Consider the following 22,362-nt stretch of genomic DNA (forward strand, 5'->3'; position numbering starts at 1 on the left):
ACAAGGCAAATGGGATTATAGTATGTGCTTTATGATGCTAATGTTGCTGGTAGGTGGATTAAACTTGTAAGCTTGGACCAACAAGGCAGATGATGTCTCTATGTTCCATGCCATGGAATTTTGTGTGCTGATGTATCCCTCCTGACCCCTCGACTGAACCAGATGATGGCTTGTTCTACTTGACAAGAGAAGAAAAGTCATCAAGGAAGAAATAAAAAGCTTTAGGACCAATGGACCACAAAGGAATGCCACAGAGACAACAATTCAGAGTTGGAAGCTTGCTGCTCTGGTGACAGGAGCTCTTAGTGGTTAATGTGGAGAGACAGAAAGAGAGAGTGGACCCAAGGAAGATGATCATAATTTAACAAGGATATGAAGACATTTTTTTGTTCAGCTCAAGCAGAATCATATCCAACTCTAAAGGGGCTGTGATGGTTAAATTATAGATAGCAAATCCTGGCAAGATGCTATGAAAGATTTGTTGTTGGGTGGATGAGTAGAAAGCCTTTCATGTGATGTGACTTGCAGACACATATCATCACATCTCCTATGGAAAACCTCGCACTAAGCATCCTAAATAAAATGATTCGTAGGATGCTGATGTTGAGCAAATCTGCTTAACCATATATGCAACTTGCAGAGGGTGAAATGGATTGCTGCTTTTGGGACAGGAATATATCATGGAGAGGCACTGGTGGCAGCCAGTTGAAACCAAAATTAATAATATATTATGCAGTTAACATCACCTATAGTTGTTTAACATAAATATGATAAAAAACATTTTCAGAAAACCTTGGTCACCATGTATAGCTTTGTGTGCTCTGTTGAAGATTCCCTGGTTTCAGATTTCTTTGATTTAGGCAACTCATGGTGGACACCCAAGACTGGGGAATGTTCAAAGATTAGGTGGAGTTTATGGTCTAAGCTGATCAAACATGACAATCAAATGAGTGGAGTAGGAGGATTTTGATGCTGGTGTGACATCACAAGAACAATATGTGCTACATTTACTGAAAAGAAAGATGCACTTAATTGCATTAACACTGAGAAAATTGGGTGAGCTCATATGGTTTCTTGTGTTTCCTTTGAGACTGCCTTAGTTACACATCAATCTTTGGCCTTGATTTGGTCAATGATGATCACTCCTGCCATCCATTTGTGAATGCCAGCCACTACAGACAACATCTGGAGTTCTGATACTGTAGATTGTTGTGTCAACAGTGTTCTTAGTATCAATCAGAGCTTTGTTTTCCTTGTCCTCTTAGGCATGCAACTCAGCCTCCATCATTCTGTCAATCTCATCCTCACAAAATGACCATTAGATGAGCCAATGGTGGTGTCGTGTTCCTTCACTGTTGCATTGTCTTTAGCAGAGTTGGCATCAAGATCAAATGCTGACCTCAGTCTGCCTACCAGCTCAACTTCACCAAAGAACTTGTTCATGTTGACCTGGGGGTCATGGTTGTCAGGGACAGTGGAGAAAACCTGAACATGGCAACAAGAACAAATCTACTACTAAGAAATCAAGTAAGCAAGTTCATGTTGCATATGGAACAGAAGAAGAAGAAGAAGAAGAAGAAGATGATGATGATGATGATGTCAAAATCTGGAGATACCACTTCATCTAAGGGATAACATGGTTAATGATATGATCCAGAAACCATATGCTACATGAGATATCAAGGTAATTATTCCTTGTCATAGTGTCCCCAAACTTAGTGTGCTTGTGTTCTTAATCTGATGCTCTTGATTGTTTTGCTCTACTTAGCAAATTGAGGTAATTCGTATACGCTCGTAACAAAGATGTTATTTTCATGAATCAAATCCTAATCACTCAGATCGTGAAGAACAATCTTAAAATCATAACAACACTTGCTCCAACTTTGTAGATGCTGTATGAATCATATACTTCATTTTCATTTCAATTTTGTACAAACAATTTACAATCTCAGTAAGGTTTCCTGTAAGATCAATTAATTTGGATCAATTCTGTTCTCTGACTGTATCTAGATAAGAATCTATTGTGCACTATGCCACCAGAATCTAAAATCCTATCTTGGCACCTTCGTCTACCCTTTTTCTTTCCTAAGTTGGTGGTAATTTTTTTCTTAATGTTTCTCTCATTTCAAATTTGCATCTGATGATTCCTAAATCCTGCATCTAATTACAGAGAGAGATGCTTTTTATAGCAGTGTGCAATTTTCTATCAAAATCTTTCAGCTAGCAAACAAATTATTTCAGGACATCAAATCTCCTTGTGCAGATACATAAGCATATGAGAACAGTTGAAACTTGCATCTCCCAGAAGAAAAAGAGAGACAAAGAAACAAATTTCTTGACTCTTCTTTGTTAGAATAGCTAATGACATCTCCCAGAAGAAAAAGAGACAAAGAAACTTGCATCTCCCAGAAGAAAGTGACAATGGAGTAACATCCACAGGAAGACTGCCACCACCCAGGGTTGCAGCTCCCTCCCTCCCCACTGCAACAGTTTCATCAGGCTCACTCTCTTGCTTGGATTTCTTCCCTCCCAAGAACTTGGCAGCTCTGCCAGCATCCAAGCTCACTGGATTGGGAATTTGTCTCTGTTCTTTGCTGGCACTCCACAGGCTTTCAGCTGTTCCAACCACTGAGTCTGATCTATTTTACCAAGTATCTGTTGACAATTCTACAGCATTAGTATTTACTTCCAATAAACATCTTGTGAGCATGTAATCCAACTTAAGCTTGGCTTGAAATCAGATCAAGAACTTGAGAGCAGGGCTATCTATTTACAATTAAGAAACTAACTTGAGAGATTACATAATAATAGATTCTAATAAGATTTAGGTTAGTGATTTGTTAACCATAGGGGGTAGTGTTTCTATCATTAATAAGATTTAGAAAAAAATAAATTATTAGTTGTTTTGGCCAAAAAATAAAAAAATTAGATTATGAATCAATTAAATTATTTACCAGCTAAGTTTAGAAAGAATCATTATTTAGGTTAACTTGAAATTAAGTAAATAAATAAAGGGCAAACAATGTTGTCAATAATAACATTAAAAAGGAACTTATTTTATTTTTTGGCTTATGTTTTATTAGCGATCTACATAACATATTTGTTGGGTTATGTTAACCAAAAACAAAATAAAAGTGATATTTTTAAGAAAATTAAAAATATATATATTAAATGTAATAATGTATAATTATATTCAATATAATTATAATATTTATAAAAAAAAATATTATTTGAAAATTAATAGTTTTGGAATAATCTAAATTAGTGACTCATACAATAATAATATATAATAGCAAAGAAATTGATATTAATACTCGTTCCAATGCCATTACCCGTACTTCCCCTCCCAACTCCCCCCTTTGGTCTTCCTTCGATCTTGCATGAATACCCCTCCCCGGCCTCCCCAAGCTTGATATCGGAATACAGAGAGCGAAAGGAGAAGGCGACGCGATGGTGAAGCTCTACGTGAAGACGGTGCCGCCCCCGGATCTGAACAAAAACACCGAATGGTTCATGTACCCCGGCGTCTGGACCACCTACATACTCATCCTCTTCTTCTGCTGGCTCCTCGTGCTCTCCGTCGTCGGCTGCACCCCCGGCATGGCATGGACCGCTGTCAATCTCTTGCACTTTGCGGTAGGCGGCCTTGGCTTCACTTCTTGACCCTAAAGTTTTGATCTTTCCCCACTTTTAGCGACTGTCGAAGATTTCGGCCTGAATTATGATGATAGTAGGGTTTTGGGGTTAACGTTGTGGCTTGTGCAGTTCGGATTCGGTGCTGAATCTGGATTTGGTCAGAAGGAATAGGGAGACTACGATTTTTCGCTCTCTTTTTTTACTGGGTTTGGGTTTGAGTTCATCTAAAAGATTCACCTTTAAGTGTTCTACTTTCCGTCTAGAAAGTATTATGTCGTTCCTAATTGGTATCGTAGGGTTGAAACAGGCTTCATACGTTGATCAGTGCGATAGAAAGTTCTATGGATGAGCATTCCAAATATTATGGTCAAAAGTTATAATCTTTGGCACGTCTCTTTATCTTTGACTTGTAACTGGATGATATAAGGGATAATTGGCACCAAGTCAAAAAACTTTTCGTCCAAATTATTAAAGTGGTTGACTATATAGTTTACTTTTTGTCATGCCAAAATATGATTCAGCTGCTTAAATGCTTTTACAGCCAGTTGTGCTTCAATGTGGAAACCTGAAGCTGATTGTGGTTGTCTGAATCATGATTGCATCATTTGGTTGAATTGCTTTTGTTGAATTTCATTTTATGCTGTGTACTGAACATACTGAATGATTCTTCCAAAAGAGTTTGTACCCACGGGTTTAGTTAAAGCAGATTAGCCTTTTGAAGCTCGAAGTTTGATGTTTCTTGCATATCGTTTTGGTGGTTAGTGAATATACCTGATAAGTCGCAGCAATACCGATTCTCTTTTCAGTATTTTCTAACATCAGGATTGACCGATACATTAGCAGTATGACTGTGTTTGAATTGACAGGTTTTGCTGAGTTTCTTGGTTTCCTTCACTCAGAAATTTGCCATGTTTACTTTGTTTGCCCACGCTCACTTGCCTGGAATTTTGATTGTCCACATAATGATTTCTAGTTAACTGCCTTTCAGGTTACCTATTACTTCTTCCATTGGAAAAAGGGCACTCCCTTTGCTGAAGACCAAGGTATCTATAACAACTTGACCTGGTGGGAGCAGATGGATGATGGCAGGCAACTAACCCGTAACAGGAAATTCTTGATTGTTGTACCTGTTGTCCTGTGAGTATCTTCTTTTAAATCTCTCTCTTGTGTATAATTTTGATACACTATGAGTCTTTATTAAAAATCATGAAAGTTATGTTTATGAATAGCTATTTTGTGGATAGGCAGTTTGATATTCCAAAGACTAAAACTAGGATGACTAGTCATTCTTCTTGTTGTAGTTCAGTAAGTCAAACCAGATATTGTTATGGCATCCTTATCAGCAGGAAACCTTTACCTTGCAACTCGATATACTTATGGCATATCATGTGTTCTATTAGCATATAACAAAATAAAATTCAGTACATGTATATAATATGTACTTGATGATATTTATTAATGTCATTTAGTTTCAGAAATGTAACAAGGACAAATGAAATCCACAGGAATTCTGACTCTAGAATCCTTTAATATGACAAGCACTAATTAATAAAAAAATTGTTGTTGAGTTCATAGCTTCAGATCTTTTACCATTCTTGTTAGTGACCCAACTAGCTGTGTATCTACTTGGTTAAAAAGTCAAAGCATGTTATTTAATATAACAAGTGACCTTAGTAAGCAAATCAATGTGTATCATGATCCTATATCCATCATGTGTCTCCATTCGGGACATTCCATGTTCTTGGCACCTTTTCTTTACTATTTCTGCATATCTTGAGCAACTGGAAGATCTTTTTTAAGGCCTGATAATTGAGATACCTCACCTTGTAAACTCTTAGACCAACACAGCACAGAATAAAGATATGAAAACTTGGGTGATGCGGATACGATAGTGATGCGATTAGTGAGTACCGTGGGATCATGCTTTGACAAACGTGTCCATTGTCATATTGCTAACATCAGTTTCATGGTATATTGCACATTCAAATCCTTTGGATAATTCGTTCTTCACATAACCATAGGGTTGATGCTACTAGGACATGGTGCGGTTCAGGTGCCAATGGTCTGGATGAGCCTCACTTATTAACTGTATTGTGTCTGAGGCTTGCATATCTTATGTAGCGAGAATTACCTGCTGAAACATTAAGCATTACAACCTTGAACATAGCTTGTAAAAGAAGATATTGGTGGTTGAACATTAAGAGAACTGGTCCCATGTCGTCAATATTTGGAGTGAATATTTTATACATGGTATAGACAACTAGGGACTGATATCGACAATTAACAGGATATTGTTGCTGATTCTTTATGCTAATGCCAGCTGCTCTTTCGAGTTATATTTCTGACATGCTGAAATATCATTTTGTCATTATATCATCTTTACGTGTTACAATTCTGAGAAATATGTGACCGAGCATGTCGGACTTGTAGCAATTATTTCGCATGCTTTGTCAAAAACATGTGTATTTAACAAGTTAATTCTGTCAATGTTTAGTGATTTTACTTGGGTATCTAGTATATGCATTTTATTTTATAGGTTTACGGTATGATTAATGCATGTGTATCCTTTTCTTATATTCTCATAATACTTCATCCTGATATACTGGGGCTATTCAACATACCCATTAATGTGTTATTTGTTATTGTCTCGAGAAAGCATCCATATACTTTGTGCATTGGAAGACAATTTCTTTGCATTGTTATCTGTTCTATTATTTCCTCAATTTGATATCTTTTGCTTTCTGTATCTGGTCAGGTATCTGATAGCCTCGCACACAACGGACTACCGACATCCAATGCTGTTCCTGAATACACTTGCGGTAGCCATACTGGTAATTGCCAAGTTCCCAAACATGCACAAGGTCCGCATATTTGGGATCAATGGATGACTTGTGCTGCATCACCACCCCATATATAACTTGATTGTTATCTTTTTCATTGATAACTAGGCCAGTAGGTAATACCTAACATTAGTCCAAGGCCACAGTCATAGTTTGTGTTAGTGTACAGTACTAGTGTTCTGTATTCTCTTTATGAATTTTCCATATCAACAAAGTGTTCATTGGGTATAAATATAAATTTTTCTTCCTCTTTGAGTGTACTCATAAGTTGAATAACATGCTGAGACATGGACTCTCCAGAAATTTCTTACTGTGGCTGCATCAAGTTGCATAGACAAACTTTTCTGTTTCATCTATGTGAGTTTATTGTTTTACACAGTAGATTGAGCTTAGAGAAGAAATTATGTACAAATAAATCAATACATCATTATCATACTACAGTTATATATATATATATATGACCAGTAAAAATATTAAAAAAAATCTAATTTTGATGTTCATGAGATGGACAAATGATTATTTGTTTTTATATATCCAATACATGTTATACATAAACAATGAAATGAGCTCAATTATGTGTCCATAGAAGTCGAGCATATCCCAAGACAATCGATCATAGAATGCAATTTCACCCTAACCGACAAATAGAGATGATTTAGACTCATATTGGCCCGATTAATAGATCTATACAAGTCAACCTAAATCTAACTCAATAATGTTTAACTCTAAATAATCGAGATATTACAACTTATTATTGTCTTTATATTCCTTCCTTTGTGGGAAGTGAGGAACACTCAGCATTTCTCTAATCACACGCAAAACGTAGGAGAATCAAGAAGTCTTCACTGCGGTAATGGCTTTTCAATCGTAGAAAGACCTTGGAACGATCAACAAGAGAGTGAGCTATCTCCTGTGCAGCTAAGATTCTAATATAAAGTTTCAACTTTGTAACAACCATGCAAGCATCAACCTATCGGTATGATAAAGCAATCATGAAAGAGAAAAAAAAATTGCATTATAACTCTGAATAATCTGCCATTATTTTTATAATGTGGTTTTACATGCCTGTAAAGCTTTAAAAAATATATATTTCATTATAGAACACACATTCATAGTCCAACCAGACATGATCTGATTCAGGCTAGGATGCAACATGTTACATTTGCTCAAAGTACAATTAGGTTTCTTATCTTTCATGGATTTTGCTTCTCAGGACAACGTATAATAACATCAACAATTTTCACACTTCTACTAGATCATAAAAATCGGAACAGTGGAATTTGCCTTCCAAACATAGAGACTAGGAATGGGAGCGCAATCACCTTGTTCTAGACCTCCTCTGGTGCTTGGTTGCTGCTCTGTACAATGTTGTACTTGCATAAGGGGCAAGTGGCATTGATGTAGAGCCATTTATCCAAGCAAGCACAGTGGAAATGGTGGCGGCAAGGAGGCACCCGCAGGTCTACCCCATCCTTGTAAGCAGAAAGGCAGATGCAGCACACCTACATACACAAAGACGGCGAACTAACGGCATAACTAGATGGAAATTTAAATTACTAGTGTTCTTTTATGGAACCGCAGCCATTTAAGAAACAGAAAAGATACTTGCACTGAGGTCCCAAGTATAAGAAAGCAAAGGAAAACACAAATATAAAGAAAGATCACAGTTTATCAAGTCAAAGAACTATCTGCTCTGACCTTCTTTGAAGAAGATAACATTAGAGATTTGGATTTTAATTTATTCATTTTGATAACATATTTAATTGATAAGCTTTCATATTTGTAGAATGATGGAAGACGAGATTTTCAATCAAGAATTGTACATAGAACTTAATGTCAACCTTCAAACGAAGGTAGCAGGTAAACGTTGATGTGTCTTGCATTCACTTAGTCCATTTAAATAATAAATTGGAATATTAAAGAATGAGATATCCATTTGGCCTTTAGCCCATGGCAGACTGGCAACCTCCCAAGGCAATCTAAAGGGTGCCGCCATACAATCCAAGCTACTCAGTCCATCTAGGATCTTGGAGCCAAATCCTACATATAAGTTAAAGGAACTTTCTTGTCTTTCTTCTAGTCAGATTGCAAGTCTACAAAAGCGAAAAAGAATTCGAACAATATTTTTAAATTTATTTGGGTTTTAAAGGAAAAACAACTTAGATAAAAGAAAAAATATTTTGGCAAGGTACAGGAACATTAGCAGTTATATTAACCTCTCTCAAAGTATTTATAACAGTTCCAATCGGATTAGGCTACAATCAACCTGAGACGAGTTTTGGCTTTGTTTCATCTCAGAACACATCGGAACTTTTTCAGCCGATACCTCTTATCAAGAAATGGTTAGTGTGGAAGATAAGAAATGAGAAAAAAATAAACTAAAAGAGAAAATGAGCAGAGGTAAACTAAAAGGAGTAATAGGGCCAAGGGAAGCAAATGCTCATAGTCATAATACACAAACAGCAATAAGCAGTCAAAGGAGAGAGCTTACAGCATCCTCCGCTGATAGAACATGCTCAATTGGTTCATCACTGCCACACTCGATCATCATCCCACCTTTTGATCTTTGTACTTCATTGAAAAGTATCTCAAAATTGTCAATCCTTTGGAATTTGTACGTGGGAAGCTGGCGGATATCTTCATCAGATGCACCTCCTTGCTTTAAAAGAGAAAAAGGCAAATAACTATTTGTCATCTCTTTAAACACTTAGCAACAAACAAAAGAATCATTGACTAAATTATTAACGTAAAATTAATGTATGTTTTAAAATATCTTACTCTGGTCGCACCAGCACAATGATGTATTTTTATTAATCTGCAAATAGGCCCTAAGCTTTTCATAATCAGGTAATTTACAAGATGTGAGTTGGTGAGCACTTAAAATGCTCCGGATATATGGCAGTCTACACATCAATGGGGTGTGCAAGCTTTTCAGAAAATAAAAATAAGGCACCCATTCTGAATAACAAGAGATTCTTTTGTTTCAAATATTGAAAAAAATAGAATGTCCTGCAAAATAAGGAAAATATTCTAAATCTTAGAAGTTCAAATGCAGTATTTTGTCAAAATGTCCAATGAATTTGAGTTTACAGGGGAAAAAGGAGCAAATATCATACTTTGACCTCGCCATAAAAGCTATACATGTGCATTCAATAGCAAAAGTATGAACACTTAGTATGATAACCATTAGAAGAAAATTCTCTCTTTTGCAGTATTTATTTTAATGGATCATAGGCCCATAATTAATCAAATTTAAGCATTTAGGCCAAACATCTTTCTAGGTACACATAATACCAAACTGAACCATGCCTCAATTTTGATCCTTGCAAAACTATGAGGCTTTGGACCAAAGAAAGCTCCTTGAAGGAATGGATAGCAGACCAACTTCGGGCAAAATAGTTCCCATACAAGTACAGATCTGGCTTATATCCACAAAACATAATTTGAGATTTATAGAAACATAAGACTAAAACTGAAATTATATGGCAATAAAACCAAAAAAAATCCTCAATCGTTTTCTATTGGTATTGCTGATAAAAACATAGTGACCATATGTATTAACTTTTACAATTTATCATTGGATATTGAATAAATTATGGATGTCCCGATCAAGCATAACAAAACTTTAGCTATAGAAAAAAACCTATATCGGTGTTTAATTTGTCATAAAAGCAAGTTGTCATAGATAAAGAGGCTGTCATTAGTGTGAAATACCTGATCTGTGACAACATAAACAATGTTGATGATACATACGCAACAGCAAACAGCAATGCTAATGCCAATGCAATCAAATGCTAGGAAAACTATGCAAAACCTGAAAAGACAGATCAAGCAGGAAAAAAAAAAAAGTAAAGACAAGACAAACATGCATTATAATCCAATTATTCAGATATTTATTTAGGACAGTACCAGTATAGCTGTGGTGCATCACGTATCAAGGCTTGGCCTCCAGCGGATACACAGTAAAAACCAACGATCCACCATATGCATGAGAACATATTGCTTGCAAACTCCAGATCCTTGGCAACACTACAAAATTAGTCAACAAGAACATATGATAACTCCCAAGAACACAATATCAAAATTAGCAAAGTACATCTAAAGAGAAGCACCCTCCAGCCCGAACAGGATATAGTCGAGGATTTCTACAGAAAAGACCATAGATTACAAATCATAGTTCCAATTTCCAACCAGTATATGTCATGATAAAGCAACACAACCCCACAATGCATAATTACGGCTAGTCACCATTTTTTTCCCAGAGCATTAGTCCTAAACAATCTTAATCAACACAAGCATCACCATACAAGATTGTCAAAACAGAACCTAGAACTAGTTTTTCTACAATAATATTGCTCATGGTTTGCATTTGTTTCTGTGGCAACCAACTTATAAGCTCCATTCATGGACCACTGGTTATCTTGTTGTCATAATGGAACAAATTCTTCAAATTCAACAGAAACCTAATATAAGATAGAACTGAAACTACTGCGGAAGGGCATGATTCAGCTTATCTTACCTCCTCGCCTCCTCGTTCTGACCCTGATCAGCATTGCAACCCCTGGCTTCCACCACATCGCTTGGAGAACTAGGGCCCAAACCCCCCCGATCGTGGCTGCTCCGCTCCTCCACGTCCCTCTGCAGATGCCTCCGCTGGAACCGAACGCAGACGCACACAATGAAGAGCACGCACTGAAGGGCATACCCTCCAATCCACAGCCTCAGCGGCATCGACGGAGCCTCGTCCCGGCTCAGGACGAGGACCCCGGCCGCCGCCGCCACGAACGCCAAGTTCAACAGGGTGTCGAGGAACACGACGGTCCTCGAGTAGGCCCAGTCGCTCTGCCGCTCCTCCAGCTGCTCCGTGAAAGCCTCCCAAACCAGCAACCACGGCTCCATCATCACGCGCCGGCTGCCGGCCCGGCGGATGGAATCCGAGACGCAGCGTCGGTCAGAGAGATTGCGAAGCAGCAGCATCGGCAGCGGCAGCAGCCCAAATAATAAATTTTGGATTCTTCGGGATCCTATTCTGCGATCCGCTTGCCACTTCGGCTGCCTGCCTTGCTATTCTCACATGGGACCCGCAAAAGTTCTCTATACCACCAATCAAAACGCGGGTGGATCAGAGAGTCAATTTATATCATGACGCGCTTACACGATCCGAACCCGAACACGTTTAGCCATTTAATCTTTTTAGGTGATTTCCCTATAAACTATTTATATTTTGAATACCTTATCAAACGGTCATCCTTATTTTATTTTATTTTTTAAATATTATTTTTAATTTATGAAAATGCCTAAATTGTCTCTTGAAATTTTCTTTTTTTGACTGTTATAATGTTTTGATATGTGTTATAATATTTTTTTGACTTTTTACAATATTTTGACTACTATAGCAAAAATATTATAAAGCCTATTTGAGTACAGAGCTAGCATTATGATATGACGCTGATCGATCGGGTCCTCGACATAAAGAGAATGATTGGGCACCGATCGACATCGCCCTCCAAGTAATATAAATAAACTTCTCACTTTAATCAAACTAAATATAAGTTTAAATATATGATATTATAATAATCTATCAGCAATCACAAGATGTCATATGACATCATTTATAATATTTTTAAATAATATTTAAATATTTGTAGTACATCAATAAAACACAGCAAATACTATTAAAAAACATGAAGATTAAAATTAAATAAATAAATAATTTGACAAAAAACAGTTAGGGATATTTTGAGAATTCTTTAAATTAGAGATATTATTTAAAACAAAGATGTGGCACCTTTTAAAAAAAATCTAAAATATAAATATTTTCTAAGAAAATCATCCAGTCTATTTATAAAAGAACCAAACTAATTACAATATATTGTAAATTAAATTAATTTTTTAATACATATTAACTAAGCTATAATTATAAATTTTCATTAACTGATTGAATTGTGGATTAATTTAAGTGGCTATGAAGAGTCCAACCCACTATATTCCTAATTTAATTTAAGTGCCCAGGTTCTCACATATATCAATAAATCTAGCATATATGGAAACATAAATAATATGCATGTGTTATCATCATCTAAAGATATATTTTATAATATATATACTTAGGTTGAATTAGTTTAATCATGTTTAAAATAAATTTGAGGTTTAAACAATATGTATATGAAGGATAATAAATTACTTAGGTATGGATGAAGTAATAGATAATCAAGTAAAGAGAAAAAACGAAAAAAAAATGTTATACTAAAAATATTATATATAAGTGAGAGTAAAGGATGGACTTAAACTAAAAATGTCATCTTTATCAAATCAAATTAGACTCTGTTGTGACATTAAAAATATATTAGTAAAAGAAAAAAATTGAAATAAGATATAATGGGATTAAATCTTAGATCTCAAGCAACATCTTAATTATCTCTACTCTATTTTAGCCTTAGCCTCCTTACCCATATGATAATTTATGACTTCTTTCTCTCCCTCGTTCATTCATTTCATCATATCTTCATGCAGACCAAAAAAACCCGAACTCTAAAAATAATAGAAGCTCTCTAACACACCCAAGCATTGAGGAACAGGGCCCTTCGATGGAAACTTCATTGTACGTTGAATCAGGTAAGTATATGTTTAACTTACTGCAAAATAGTAGTTATATATATATATATATATATATATATATATATATATATATATATATATATCATACGAACTCAAATATATTTTTAAAGCACATTAAATGATAAGATAGTTATGAACTTAACCTATGTTTGAAAGAATGTCTTGAAAAATAAGAACAAAATAAACTTAAGGTGTGTTTAAAAGTATATTTTGAATGATAAAATGATAATGAGTTTAATATATGTTTGAAAGTATATTTTGAGTCATAAGATCTAGGTTTACACTCAAAGTTAATATGTACATTATATAAAAATAAAAATATATAAATTATAATGAAAATGAATGATATGTATGTATATGTTATTATATGTGAGGAAAAAGTGGACGTACAGTGTGTGAATACATAGACATATTTATTTATATGTTGTCACGAACTTAACTAATTTTGTTTAAGTTGTATAGCATCCTTACATGTTAGCTTGTAAAGGGTTAATCTCTCTGAAACCTCTTATGCTCTCATAAGGACCTACAAAAGAGAATATGAATTAAATGAATCATTCAACTCGAGTTCCCACAAGCAAATATTTTGATAAATAATGTATAAATATAAACTTTGCAAGATTTAAATGATCACGCGATAAAGGGCGTCATGACCAAAAGTCTCCACAAATGCTCACATAACACTATTACAGAATAATAAAATAAACTAACCCTAGATAATACCCCAAAGTATCCACAAATTGTTGACACTTCGTACCACCTATGAAGCTAGAAAACCCGCTAAAATAGTTATCTAGATGACCTATTTTTGGGCAATTTTGTCTCTATATGATAACTGTACATAACCTGCATTTATAAGACTAAAACGATTATAAAAGTCAACCAAAATGGGATAACTAAGTCTATTGTAAGTCTTCTACATGTTATACAAAATATGAACAAAACTAAAAGACATGAATATACCCAAACATTATATTGAACACCTTATGTATAAATTTGCATAATATGTAGAGGGCTTACAATAGACTTGGCAGCCCCTTGTATACAGATTTGTCTGTGACATTCTACCTTACTTATTCCTTTGATGTCTTTATCGAAGCCTTTGGCGATGCTATATCTCCTCGCTTTTATTGAATTTTTAATCTTTTACTTTAGCTGCAATACACCTCCCTTTGTTTTCAGCTACTTTCCATTGTTGTTGTTGAGCCGTCAAACTTTGATATGCGAATACTATTTCAACTCACTAGTGACTCTGACCATAGTGTGGGGTTGGTCCAATTGTGCTAATCTTTATTGATTTATATAGATCTCTTAAAAGAAGAAAAAGATTTTCCTTATTGTGCGTTAGTCTCTAAAGCATTTGCTAGTCATATGTGCCCTGCAAGCTACTCGAGAGGGACATCAAGATAACTAGATAGGCTAGTGTGTTATATATCCATCCATCTGATGGATGCAACTGGTCTCATAGCTGCTCGTGTGGGAACACTAAGGATACAATATAGATGCTCATTGGGGAATGAGTTCACTGATTGATCCATTTGCAAAATGCTGAATGGTTGATGATGCCTTATTGTCAAATAGTGATTCCATTATTTCAGTGGTGTATCTGATATTTAAACTTAAGATACCAAGGATATCCTGTATGAGTGTCCCACTCTTTGATATCGGACTTATAGGTTTGAATGTCTCAAATCTAGCACAAGTAGTCATCGGGAGTGGTAGTCAACTTTACGAGGGCCATTAAGTGTCGATAGAGGATCATCCACTCTCGGTGTCATGAGAGGAATATCTAGTGTATTTTTGCGCAGACAAATCTCTAGCCAATGTCATTCAAATTGAAAGAGAAAGAGTTCTTCAGGAGAATCCGATTAGAGCGAAACTCGAGTAAAAACTGTATGGGTGTGATAGTAGCATGTCCGATAAATGAGAAATAAAATGGAGGCTAGCAGGCACCAATAATAATAATCACAAATACACACATCATATGGTCCATGATTATCCGTCCACATATCATATATCACATGTATAAATCATCATCATGTAAGACTACTAAATAATAATAAAAATAATAATCAATTAAACTTTTTAATTAATTAATATTTTCTCAAATCAGGGATATATAGGAAATTTTATGAATTTTTAGGGGTATTTTTATAATTTAGACAAAGGATAGAAACTAGAATTTCTTAAATTCCTAGGGGCAAAACTATCTTTTGCCCAAGACTGCCCTAAGCCCCCTTCTCTTTCGCTTGCTGCGGCCGATGCCACCCTGTCGGTGGCGGCCTATGCAGTAGGGGATAGTAGGGGTGCCACCCCTGCCCGCGGACGATTCTACCCGTGGGGCAACGCTCGCAGGTGGTGCTGCCCTGCCGAGCGACCGCCCCTAAGGGCGGTTCTACCCGCGAGCACAGCGCCCATAGGCATCGCTACCCTATGGCGCATCACCCTGTGAGTGCAGTAGTTGCAGGCGCCGATGCCCCACGACGCCTCTGCACGCGGGCTGCTAATGGCTGTGCCAACGGGCTACCATCTGCGAGGGTAGTAAGGGCAAGGGAAGATCAAGTAAAGCAAATATTGCTAAGAAAGGCTCGATAAATGACAAAGGTCAGTGCTTCCACTACGGAAAAGATGGGCATTGGAAGAGGAACTGCAAAGAATACATTGCAGGGAGGGCGAAATAGAAGCTTAGATAAGCTTCAAGTACATTCACGATCAGTCTTCATTTGTCAGACTCTTATGATAACACATGGGTATTGGATATCGGTAGTGCTTATCATATTTGCAATTTGTTGCATGTTCTAGCAAGACCTAGGAGACTGGCAAGAGGCGAGATTGACCTCAAGATGGGCAATTGAACAAAAGTTACTGCAGTAGTTGTTAGCGAGGTCGCCCTACATCTATCTGGTGGAGCTATTATTACGTTGGATATATATGATTTTATTTCTTCTATTATCCAAAACATTATTTATATTTTATGTTTGACAGTTAGTAGATATAAATTAGTTTTTTAGAACAATGGTTGTTCAATATTATTAGATGATAAGATTATCACGAGAGGAACATTGCATAATGATTTGTTTATGCTATACACTATTTTACATATCATGAATATAAGTATGTCTAAGAGGAAACGAGATGAGGTGAACAGTGTATACCTATGACATTGTAGGCTAGGTCACATCTATGAGGGAATGATTCAAAAGTTACTAAAAGATAGATATCTAGATCCATTCGACTATGAGTCATATACAACTTGCGATGACTCATAGCCATCAATCATATGCCTTGTTTTCATGGAAAACTGACCAACTCTTTATTTAGTGGAATTGGAGAAAGAGCCACTGAACTACTAAAACTCATACATAGTGATGTATATGGACCGATGTCAACTCGTATCATTAGTGGTTACTCATACTTCATTATCTTTACTGATAATTTCTCAAGGTATAGACATGTGTACTTAATGAAATACAAGTCCGAGGGCTTTTGAGAAATTCAGAGAGTATAAGAATGAAGTTGAAAATCAAATTGGAAAAAGTATTAAGACTCTTCGATCAGATCGAGGAGGTGAGTACTTAAGTACAGAGTTGACCCAGTTCCTCAAGGACTATAAGATTCCATCCTAATGGACATCTCCTTATACATCTCAACTCAATAGTATATATGAAAGGAGGAATCATACGCTATTCGACATAGTACGGTCTATGATGAGTTTTGCTAACTTACCATCTTATTTTGGAGATATGCCATAGAGATCGTAGCGTACCTTATTAATAGAGTTCCAACTAAGTCGGTAGTATCTACACCATATGAGATATGAAAAAGAAAGAAGCTTGATCTTAAAGTTGTTAAGATTTAGGACTGCTCTACCCACGTTAAAATACACAACCCTGATAAGTTGAAATCAAGGACGGAGCAATGCAAGTTCGTGCCCAAGAAAACTTGTGAGTATTATTTCTATCAGCTCGAGGACCAAAAGGTTTTTATAGCCCAGAGAGCGGTGTTCCTTGAGAATGAATATATTCTTGGGAGAGATAGTGGGAGCATGATAGAGTTGAGTGAGGTTGGAGAACCTAGCTCAAGCACCACTCTATAGCCCGAGTCTATTCATGTACATAATGCATAAGTTCCAACTTTACGTAGGTTCGGTAGAGTATCTCATCCTCCTAAGAGATATGTGGGACATATTGGAGAAGATGATGTTAAGGATATTGATCCTCAGACCTATGAGGAGGTTATTATGAGCATAGACTCCGAGAAGTGGTAAGAAGCCATGAATTCTGAAATGGATTCCATGTACTCCAACAAGGTTTAGAATCTAGTTGATGTGCCTAAGGGTATTGTACTCATCGGTTGCAAGTGGATCTTTAAGAAAAATATCAGAGTAGATGGAAAGGTAGAGACTTATAAAGTAAGGCTAGTGTAAGGGGTATCGTCAAAGGCAAGGTATTAACTATGACGAAACCTTCTCACCAATAGCCATGCTAAAATCCATCCGAATTCTATTGGCTATTATAGCACACTATGATTATGAGATCCGCAGATGAATGTAAAAATCACATTTCTTAATGGCAACCTCAAGTAAGAGGTGTATATAATATAGCTCGAGGAATTTGTGTCTAAGGGTTGCCTAGATAAAGTGTGTAGGTTGCATAGATCCATTTATGGACTAAAGTAAGCTTTCTGAAGTTGGAACATAAGATTTGATGAGGCAATCAGATCTGATGACTTCGTTAAAAACGAAGATGAGCCTTGTGTAAGAAGGTAAGTGGGAGCGCTATTACCTTCTTGGTGTTATATGTGGATGACATCCTGATCATTGAGAATGATGTATGAATGCTATCCATAGTAAAAGTTTAGTTATCTAGACACTTCTCCATAAAGGACTTAGGAGAAGCATCCTTTATCTTGGGGATTCAAATATATAAAGATAGATCCAAGAGGATGCTTGGTCTATCCTAGTCTAAGTACATAGATACTATTGTCAAAATATTTGACATAAAAAATTTCAAGAGAGGTCTCACACCGATGAGACATGAGATATCGCTTTTTAGGAGTATGTCCCCAAAGACTCTTGAAGAAAGGGCGTAGTGGCCTAGTACTACCACAGTCGATGAGTTGAGTGAATCATTATGAAGATAATAATTCACTGAGTCAGAAGGAGTTCTGATAAGTATGACTCACGGCCAACTCAATATTGGGCCTAGAGGGTCACACACATATGGTAGACATTGCGATAAGTAGAGGTTCGGATACGAGATATCCATCGAAACTCCATATCTTATTGGATATCCAATAAGCCCCTGAATTATTAGATCCTATGGATGAGATCCAATAAGAGCTCATAAGAGATTATTGGATAGAGATCCACTAATCTAAGAGGCTTAGGTACTTGGATGGAGATCTAATACCCAATAAGGGGAGGATCCATTAGGGTTAAGTTGACAGAGAACCTCTTTAAATATGAGGGATTCAATAGTTCATAGGCTATAGCCTTTTACTTCCTTTCCTGTTCTTCTCTCGCTCTCCACCTCATAGCAGGCCTGAAGTTTTGAGGAGCATCATCGTAGCCCTGTTGTGTGGATCACCGTTAGAGAGGAGGGCGCTTGACCTCCTTCACCCTCTCCCAGAGATCTACAGGGATTCAGAGATATACGATCTCCCTAAGTAATATAATCTATCTCACACATGGTTTTCTGTTTCATAAATTTTTATGCACCAATCTTCGCACGACGATGAATATATCTTTGGGAATTGGGGATTTTATTTTTTGTTCTTCTGCTATACATATGATGTCACCCCCTAGATTTTCCAACAGCGTCTCACATCACTTGAACTAAGTGGATACCAAGTGAAGCTTTAATGAGCATTGTCTTATAGACTTTAAAGTTTTTAAGGTCTTTCCTATGCAAAATTTGTCTATCAATTCCTCTTCTACTTAGTTGTCGCATCCAAGTAGGTTTGCATCACTTTTAATTTCAATTGATATTCTATTAAGAAATAAAGTAGACAATCTACTTTCACAAGAATCAATCACCATTGATGATGATTTGACGACCATTGTTTGTCACTAAGCCTCTTCGAATGGTCTTTGAACTTTGGCATATGCCTCAAAGCTAACTTCAATTTTAGCACTATATAAGATGAGTCAACTTTGGCACCATGCAAAATGAGTTTGCTCCATTAGAATGAGAGACTCATAAAACAACATAATCTCACTCTTGTTTTTACAAAAGTTTATATCATTGACTATTGTCCAAGGAAAGCTCCGTTATCACTCTATATTTTATCTTCTATATCGACTCCCTTCATGTGGCTTGGGCACTTCACTAGGTTCCAATTAAATTACTTAACTCCTTGGTTTGTATTGAGTTAATTGTGGCTCTCATACTCACTATTCCACAGGCCAACCCTCCTTTGAGTCATATCTTCACATCGGTTCTAAGTGTATCTTTATTTGGTATTATCTTGGTTCACTCTTACAATACGTCCACTACTGTATTACCTCATGCAAGATCCTATGATGACGCCTTATTACTTTCTTTGTCCATTGAGCTTTATAGAGCTATTATTTTGAAGTACCATCTTAACATATGCGGTTCGTTGCATATGATTCGCCCTTAGAGAATTGAGACTTATTCCTCCTAAATATATATCTTGTTGGAGCAATTTTCCTCTTGACATCCTTCCTTCTAGAAGTTTTAGAGACCACCATCTTCTTATACTACTTCACCTTGCGAAACAAACTATGCATTATTTTGTCACAATGAGTGCACTTGCTAGATTCTGACTCTTCGTCAATATAACCTCGTTATGCCTCTCAAGACTTAACAACATGTTAAACATATTACACACTTTATCCTTTTACAAATATATGTTTCCCATGCCAAATAGAAAGGTATCATACTTCATGAGATCGATTTCGATCACCTTCGAATAGTTACAAATAGTCAATCCTCCGTATATAAGTCTTTGCATGAGTACTAAATTCTTTGAGTTAGCAATTCTCCCTTACTTTTGTGAGCTTTACATAACTCTTCAATCGTCGAGTAACCCAACCATTCTTACATGGTCTCGTCCTTTGCTAAGTACTCTCACTTGCCTTGAGTACCTTCATGTTTCGTTGTCAATATTGAGCTATCCTAACCTTTATGCACTACATATTTTTTTCAGCTCGTTTGTCCTCGTGGCTACATTGGTCATTTCTTTGAATATCAATTTCAGATACTCGTTCATCTAAGTGATTCCTTTTCCTACAACTATATACATGTTTTCCTTAAATAATCGCGTATGTTGGCTGCCTTCAATGTAGCCCCACTAGATCCCCCATATTTACATGTCAAGTATTTATAAGTGTACTTATCCTACTTCGATATCATATGTCACGTGCTTAGTTGGTTTTGCTTAAGTCATATTGCACCATTGCATATCCATTCGTAAATGATTAACCTCTTCGAAATTCTTATGATCTTATAAGAACACGCAAAAAAGAAGATGAGTTAGAGAAATTATTAACTTAGGATCTTCTAAATACACATTTTAGCAAATACTTATAAATAGTATAAATTATAAACATAGACTTTGTAAGCTCTAAATGATCACATGACAAAGGATCTAGGATGGTCCACCATGACCAAAAGTCACCACAAGTGCTCATATGATATTGCTACAAAATAAGATGACAAAATAACTCTAGATAATATCCTAAAGGCTCATCTAACTATGTGTCATTTGGATAGATCCAGGATGTTATGCTAGTTGACACTCTATGTTATGCTAGTTGACATGCAAACAACTTATATTTATGAGATTAAAATAATCATAAAAACCAACCAAATTTGGGTTATCAAGTTTATTATAAGCTCTTTACATGTTATATAAAGCATGAACAAAATCGAAAAATATAGACATACATAAACGTTACATCAAACACCCTATATACAGATTTGTCTACAATAATATAGTGTGAAAGTATATGTATATGTTACAACGTATAATGTAAAAGTATATGTATATGTTACACATGTGGTGTGGGAGTACACATACATAAGATTATATAATATAAGAGTATAAATATATATTATGACGTACGATATAGAAGTATACGTATATGTTATGATGTATAGTTTAGAAGTGCACATATATATTATGAAATATAATATTTATAAATGTATATAATTTTTTATTACATGCACCATGAATTATCCTTGCATATGCTTTAATTTACTTTAAATTAAAATTTTATCTCCTTATTAGGCATTTGTCATGTTATAATTCATCTATCTAGTGCTCACATGCATTATAATTTATTATACATCAAATTTTTTACCATTTTGGCATGCACTTATTAGGTTATGGTATTTTATGTTATTAAAGAAGTAATACGAAGATAAGTTATAATGAATACATGTGCTTCGACCTACTGGTGCACGTATACATTATAACTTATTATACATCAAAATTTTTACCATTTTGGCATGCATTTATTAGGTTATGGTATTATATATTATTAAAGAAGTAATAAGAAGATAAGTTATCATGATTTTACGCACTTATACAGCAATGTAAGAGTCCACGTATGTATAATGAAATATAGCGGAAAAGTTGACTATGATTTCCTATGGCATATATCATGAATTATTTTTGCGTATGTATATTTTGATTAAATCAAAATTATATCTTTTTATTATATATATTTAATTGGTAACTGCTATCAAATGTTTATGCATTGGTATTGGTATATATGACATGCAATGTGGGAGAGTACATTTGTACCTATGATAATACATGATGTGGGAGATCATACATGTATTACTATTTTATATTGCAAATGTTACAACCTTGCACAAATGTATTATAACTTACCTTGAATAAGAGTTTTACCTCTTGATTATGTATCTTATATACTACGAGATTATATGCAGTTAAAAGAGGTTATAAAAAGATGAGTTCATGATAACATGTTTATTGCATTTAGTGTTGTGGGGTTGCAAATATAGCACAATGCATGCTCACCTTCATATGTTAAATTAGAAATCAGTATTTATTGAGTTTTTCCTCTTAGTATACACCATGTTTTATGATATTGTTAATCCATCCATATGATGGGCAAAGAGATGACTAAATATAGGTATATGCCAAAACAAATATAGAATGTATATGTTTATAATCAATGTGCATATATTATAAGAAAAACTCTATCATTTTATTTAGCAAGTTAGGATGTTCAAATTTGTACACTTTACTGATGTGTAATAGCATTGATAAA

The 22,362-nt window shown here is 35.5% G+C and overlaps 2 protein-coding genes and 1 long non-coding RNA gene across 3 annotated transcripts; 2 read left to right on the forward strand and 1 right to left on the reverse strand.

Moving 5' to 3' along the window:
* The first annotated feature begins 1,228 nt into the window (after positions 1 to 1,228).
* Positions 1,229 to 2,724, forward strand: LOC108951335 (uncharacterized). Its single transcript, XR_001975713.2, has 2 exons — positions 1,229 to 1,684; positions 2,264 to 2,724. It is a non-coding gene; the product is annotated as an uncharacterized LOC108951335 (long non-coding RNA).
* A 597-nt stretch (positions 2,725 to 3,321) lies between these two features.
* LOC135625900 (uncharacterized) lies at positions 3,322 to 6,724 on the forward strand. The gene is made up of 3 exons (XM_065131028.1): positions 3,322 to 3,636; positions 4,625 to 4,773; positions 6,392 to 6,724. The coding sequence occupies exons 1-3, from the start codon at positions 3,451 to 3,453 to the stop codon at positions 6,522 to 6,524; spliced, it is 468 nt and encodes a 155-aa protein (XP_064987100.1). The 5' UTR covers positions 3,322 to 3,450; the 3' UTR covers positions 6,525 to 6,724.
* An 820-nt stretch (positions 6,725 to 7,544) lies between these two features.
* Positions 7,545 to 11,462, reverse strand: LOC135624201 (E3 ubiquitin-protein ligase At1g12760-like). The gene is made up of 5 exons (XM_065127609.1): positions 10,996 to 11,462; positions 10,386 to 10,505; positions 10,191 to 10,290; positions 8,968 to 9,135; positions 7,545 to 7,978 (listed from the first exon to the last, which is right to left on the reverse strand). Exons 1-5 carry the CDS (start codon positions 11,451 to 11,453, stop codon positions 7,805 to 7,807), a joined length of 1,020 nt encoding a protein of 339 aa, XP_064983681.1. The 5' UTR covers positions 11,454 to 11,462; the 3' UTR covers positions 7,545 to 7,804.
* Between the last annotated feature and the right edge of the window lie 10,900 nt (positions 11,463 to 22,362).

Source organism: Musa acuminata, chromosome BXJ2-10, assembly GCF_036884655.1.
Source record: "Musa acuminata AAA Group cultivar baxijiao chromosome BXJ2-10, Cavendish_Baxijiao_AAA, whole genome shotgun sequence".
NCBI lineage: Eukaryota > Viridiplantae > Streptophyta > Magnoliopsida > Zingiberales > Musaceae > Musa > Musa acuminata.